Source organism: Mytilus californianus, unplaced genomic scaffold, assembly GCF_021869535.1.
Source record: "Mytilus californianus isolate M0D057914Y unplaced genomic scaffold, xbMytCali1.0.p SCAF_7, whole genome shotgun sequence".
Taxonomy (NCBI): Eukaryota; Metazoa; Mollusca; class Bivalvia; order Mytilida; family Mytilidae; genus Mytilus; species Mytilus californianus.
The window spans coordinates 110,522,343-110,528,680 of NW_026262723.1; the positions used below are offsets into that span (position 1 = coordinate 110,522,343).

Here is a 6,338-nt window from a genome sequence, read left to right on the forward strand (position 1 = left end):
ATTTCTGATATTAAAAAATCTATTTCCTGATATCAAAAAATGAATTTTTGATATCAGGAATTCGAATTTTTGATATCAGAAAATATTCTTTATTTCTTGATATCAAGAAATCGATTTTCTGATATCAAAAAATAGAATTTTTGATATCAGAAAATCATTTTTTGATATCAGAAAATAGGTAATAAATAGTAAAACGGCGCCTCATAAATAAAAAATACGACCAGTTTAAGACATGTTTTAAATAGAGACTATAGATTTTTTCATTTGATACTTTTGGTAATGGAAAACACTGAGTTATTTTTGTCGACACTTATTTGTACAAAAGCTTCTCGAGAAAAAATGGTAAGTCGTGTCAGTATTTTGAATATATTTCATCGTATTGAGTTTCACAGTTGAACTGCGTTATATTACACATAAAGGATTTCCCCGGTAATATTAGTATACGGTAAACAGGATGTTGATAGACAATCAATGTGAAAACGAATCACATGGTGTAGAATGCTCACATAACACATGGTGTAGAATGCTCACATAACACATGGTGTAGAATGCTCACATAACACATGATGTAGAATGCTCACATAAAGCTTGATTTCAAATTTCAAAAAAAGCCTTGATTTGTAGTTCCTGAGAAAAATACAACGAGAATTTAGTAAATAGCCATTATATGTAAGAAAACTTTAACTTTAAAAAATGCAATTACCTTTAAAAAAATGTGCATTTGAATTCCAGCAAAAATAATTATGAAACGTCATAGTAAAAGTGAAACCGTTTTAGGCGTAATGTACAACGAGTTCCAATGGAAAACTGCATTGCCTAATTTATGTGTGCAAATGCAACCTTAACGTATTTCGTACCCCAAACTTTTAAGGGCACATTTTTTTTGTGATTGGAAGTTTTCCCAGAAATACGTATCTTACCACTTGTGTATCTTACGCAGTTGAATTGGGTTTCAGCACTTTCACTTTCAGAAAAAAAAATCTACTTTCGTTTTCTACTAAGTGCTCACGTGATTCATATAGATGTAAACTAACCTAGCTAAAAGAGGAAGTGAAGACGTTTAATATCGCAGTCTTTTTTGGTAAGTATAAACTTGAAACACTCATGTATACACCACACTTATATACGTGTATGTCATTTTTATTGGTTACATTAGTTTAAAAATTTACTAGCACATAAAATAGTCACTATATCTTTATCATTGTTTATGAAAATATCAGTGTGTCTGTGTGTGATACATGTGATATAAATAATTTATCCCTAGCTTTTGGACATATTTCCTGTTTATTTAACTAGTCATAAAATTTACAAGATGAACTTCAGTAGATCATAATAGATTACCATTTGACACTCCGCCCATTTTCTTGTATGTTTACAAAGTTGGCGATATTAATTGCTTAAAACATATCGTTTCATACTGACGGGAAGAAATTCAAGATTTTTATATGGAGTTCACCGAAAAAACAATATGGACAAGGTTGTTTTTTCGGTGAAAATAGTTTTTAAAGTATTAAGAAAGATATATAGTACCGTATTGAATTAGGATTCATAATAACGTAATGCAATTCCTTTTTTTTTACTAAAACCATATGAAAAAAAAACATAAATTCATAATAAGAAAATCAACAGGAACTGTTTCGTTTTAAAATGCTACTAATTAATGTAGTATATCTCGGTGAAAGATTTCATATTAGTTTTGAATCAAGGAAGAGGTTGGGTAAACGTCAATGAGTGAAACATCCTTCAACACCCTCATGATTTGAAAAATTTGAACATCAGATGAAAAATGAAGTCGAACTTTGAGCATAAAACACAAAAGTAGATGAAAATTAAATGACGTTTTGCATTCCGTATTAGTGCAAAGCAAAGTAATAGATGTTCAGGCATAAACAAAAGTTACAACAGAATGTTATGCAAAAAAACCATTACGATATGAGATTTTTTTCAATAATTTTATGTACACATAAGTTTTACCCTTATTCATTTTTAAAAACTGACAAGACATATGAGTTACGCCGGGCCAAAATAGTACCGGGCCCCGGGGTATTAGTGCAAAATCATGTGAACGTTTTCCTCTGAACTGTATCTCATTGTTATCGGAACTTCCTAAACACGTCATGTGGTATTGATTGTTTTTTAAACTCTTAATGCGCATTTCAAGTCTTTTTTTAATTTTGAGAGGTTTGGTATACGATAACGAGATAGAAACAAAAAATCTAGTTGTTTTTCGCCTTTTCATATTTGATTTTGTCTCCAAAAAAATGTGCTTGTTTAAAAAAACAACAGGGTACATACAATTTAACAATAAAATGAGTACACTGTAAATATAAGTGTTAATAAATAGAACACTGCTTGAACGCTTTTTTGTAAAACTTTTTGAATGTGTAATGGTGTTCCAAATGTTTACACTAGTGTTCATCAATTGAATGCGTGATGTTCAGTTTTTAATGCCTTTGTGTTTCATTTTTGGACACTTGATGTTAGAGTTCTTAACACTTAGTGTTCAACGATTTAACGTCTCCGAATGTTCAAAATCTTAACACGTCGACGCGTTCAACAGCCCTGTAACACTTTTTGAACACATAGAACATGTTCAAGAACAAAAGTGTTAAGATTTAGAACACCAGATGTTCACTTTCAGAACAGTTGACAAAAGTGTTCAAAGTGATGGTGTTCAAATGTGGAACATGTTCTATTTTCAAGCGTACATAATTTTCCATAAGTACTCAACTTAAACTGTTATAAAAACTATATTCAATGCGAGCAAAATATAACAATAAATACATCTTTTAATGAGTAATTTTTTATGTAATCAAATGAGCATATATGAAAGAAAAGTACATCAGATACCTTATGATATAAGTATAACAGTCAGTGAAATCACATACATAATTTTTTTTAAAACTGATTTAAATATATCACAAATAATGATTTTTCCTTACATAATTAGATAGTTACTACATCCTCTGTATCCTAACCAAACATGTCAATGTGATAAGTAAATAGTTTATAATATAAATATTTGTCACAACGAAAGTTTAAAAAATTGCAAATTCACAATTCTTGTACGATAGCTACTTCCATGACACTGGTGTCATCACATACAATGTACGCTCCACTTTTCGGTGCATCTTCACTTAAAGCTATCAACTTGGTGGCATTGTATGTGTTGTTATCAATTTCCAATGTCAAAATCCTCAACAAGAAATGTCTATGAGCCTATATCCTGCAAAATAAAATTTAAAATTAACAGAAGAGAGTTTTTCATAAAGCATCAAATTATGCAATGCTTGTTATGCGTTAATGCTGATATTTAATAGAGTACAAATTGATATTCTAGTGCAATGAAATGCACGTTTTGACATTAAAAATTACAAAAGTCTATTTCTTGACCTAAGGTAAACAGATAGAAATGATACACCGAAATAAGCTATTGATATACATATATTGTCATACCTTTTTTGACATCTTTCTATTTTTTCCACCACATTGTAGCTTGCAGAAATGACCTTCTTGTGATTATTGGGTACCGGTTCTTATTCAGACATTTTAGTCTAACGATTCCTGCAAATAAAAAAAAACGAATGCATTTTCTAAGTCTGCTATATGTGGATGTCGAAAATCATCTTTTATTCTGTATAACAGACAAACTGGTTATTCGTCAGTTTAGGAAATCATCAGAACAAAGCTGACAGTTACTTACGTTTATATCTAAAGCCACTTCTTTATTTCGTCTTTTATGTTGAATATTGAAAATTTGGATATAACAGTTTTGAATATTTAACATATATATATATATTACGCTGTAATCGTACAAAAACCCGTTCGCGCACCTAATAGTTATATATATATATATATATATCTTGCATGAGAAAATAACAAGGAAGCCATCGAACTATATTTATTCTAAGTTACTCACTTCTTTCGTTTTCATGTGGGATAGAAGTCCCTTCTCCAGTTCTCTTCTTTATGTGTATCCATTCTTCGTTTAACCACCTAAATCGCCAGCCGATATCTGTTTCCGGTATTTGGTATCCTGGTATATTTTTTTTAACACGAGATGTTCAAAATTTCGAGCGATTTGAACACTGATTGAACATGTAATGTTAAAAAAATGAACGGATCATGAAATAAGATAAACAACTATATGCATAATCATGTCACTTATAAGTAAAACTTGTAATACTTTCATAAACTATACATATGCCAGCTTGGAAGTTTTATATTTCACAATTACTAAAATATTAACCAAAAATTCACAAGATCAACATCCTGCGTATACATTCATATTTTTGAAAGAATTTCTTTTTGAATTTGCCAATTGGAAGAATAGAAAATCGGACAAACGACCATCTTCATTTTTAGAACAGAACTTGAACACCGGTGTTCACTGCGTCTGAACACAGGTGTTAATATTTTGAACACAAACGTTAAAATTTGAACACGTCTCTAAGCATGAGCATATGACATATGACGTTAAAATATTGAACATTCGGTGTACAAGTTTTGAACGCGTCCGGACGCGTCAGGCGTCCGTTTTATTTACAGTGTATGTGTTTTAGTTATATGAAGAATGATGTATAATAATTCTCTTCACAGACTAGAGATGTCTTGGTTGTGGAATGCATTTGATTATGTTCCAGTAGTCGGTACTGTAAAAAATGGAGCAGAAGCTGTCGTCTCTCTTATAGATGGTGACAAGCAAGGAGCAGCCATTAAAGGAACTCAAGCTTTGATTGGTGGTACGCTTGACGTTCTAACATTCGGAACTTCTGGAGCTATTAGTAAGCTTGCTATTAAAGAGATGGCTAAACAATCGGGCAAGGCAGTAGCGAAGAATGTTGCTGGAAAAGTAGCTGCAGAAGCTGTTGTCAATGTAGGCGGTAGGATGGCATATTCGAAGTTATCTGAAATTAAGAGAAGAACACCATGGCATATCGAACCAGACAACAGCCAAATGCAAAGACCAGCACGTAGGGGAGAACATGTGATCAACAACAACGTTCTTAGGGTGTATAGAGATATTATTGATGGCTTTGTTGGCGATGTCACAGGCATGGATATTCAAAGTCTTGTGGACACTGGAAGATTAAGTTCGGATTCACGTATAGTGCAGGCATATTATCAGCCTCTGCCCGAAGAGTTCATGGATCTCATACGAAATCGCATGGTTGTACACGTAGATGAAGACTATCTAGATAAGAATTCTATAAATTATGGCCAACAGATAGAAATATTACGAGGTAGTGTTGGCATGTATATGAGGTCTATCTATGAAAATCTGACATCAAAAGATAGACTAGATTCGAATTCCGTTGGTATCTCCTCCTGGGAGAGGCAAATCAGAACAATTGTAGAGGATTTTATCGCTGGTAATTATTTTGTAGACGAACAAGCTTTGGAAATATGGTTACGGAAACGAGGTAATGATCAGAATACCTATGATGGAGGTCACCGTGAAGTTGTAAAAATGTTTCGACGTCTGATCTATGATGGAACCAACGATGACGTCATTCAATGGGTGAACGAGCTTGTTGATGCATCAAAACGCTAAGACAAAATAAACACGTTTTATAGAGACTTAATTAATTTATTGGGTTCATATAGATACAGTTTACATGACTATTTCAAACTTTAAATAAAAAATCTTCGAATTACAATATTCAATTTAAAAAATATTCAATTTAAGCGTACTTATATCAAAGTGCTTCCAAAGCAGCTTTTGCGCCTGTTAAAACGTTTAAACCCGCTGCATTTTTATGCGCTTGTCCTAAGTCAGGAGCCTGTTGTTGAGTTGTTGTCGTTTGTTACTGTGGTTCATAAGTGTTTCTAGTTTTTTTTATATAGATTAGACCGTTGGTTTTCCTTTTTCACACTAGTCTTTTTGGGGCCCTTTATAGCTTACTGTTCGGTGTGAGCCAAGGCTCAGTGTTGAAGGCCGTACTTTGACCTATAATTGTTTTCTTTTTACACATTGTGACTTGGATGGATAGTTGTCTCATTGGCACTCATACCACATCTTCTTATTTATACTTATCACGTTTGATGTAAAACTTATGCATGGATCGATTTCGTTTTCTGCACTGTTGACCACATGATGTATCATCTGCCAACTACTCGGTGTCGCTTGAGTAGAATAAACTAGAGGCTCTTAAGAGCCTGTGTCGCTCACATTGGTCTATGTGCATATTCAACAAAGGACACTCTCCCAAATTGTTGATGAGAATACAATTCATTACAAAATCTCTGTTTTGTTGATCTTGTAATGCTGATCATTTATCTGTTTAGTTTCTTTCTATCTTCTTTATTTTTTGCTCAAAACACAAATTTTTAAAGAA

At 32.5% G+C, this 6,338-nt stretch overlaps 1 protein-coding gene across 1 annotated transcript; it reads left to right on the forward strand.

Annotated features, from left to right (window-relative positions):
* The first annotated feature begins 1,007 nt into the window (after positions 1-1,007).
* On the forward strand, positions 1,008-5,660 carry LOC127710043 (uncharacterized). Its single transcript, XM_052215769.1, has 2 exons — positions 1,008-1,081; positions 4,600-5,660. The coding sequence occupies exon 2, from the start codon at positions 4,607-4,609 to the stop codon at positions 5,552-5,554; it is 948 nt and encodes a 315-aa protein (XP_052071729.1). The 5' UTR covers positions 1,008-1,081; positions 4,600-4,606; the 3' UTR covers positions 5,555-5,660.
* The last annotated feature ends 678 nt before the right edge of the window (positions 5,661-6,338 follow it).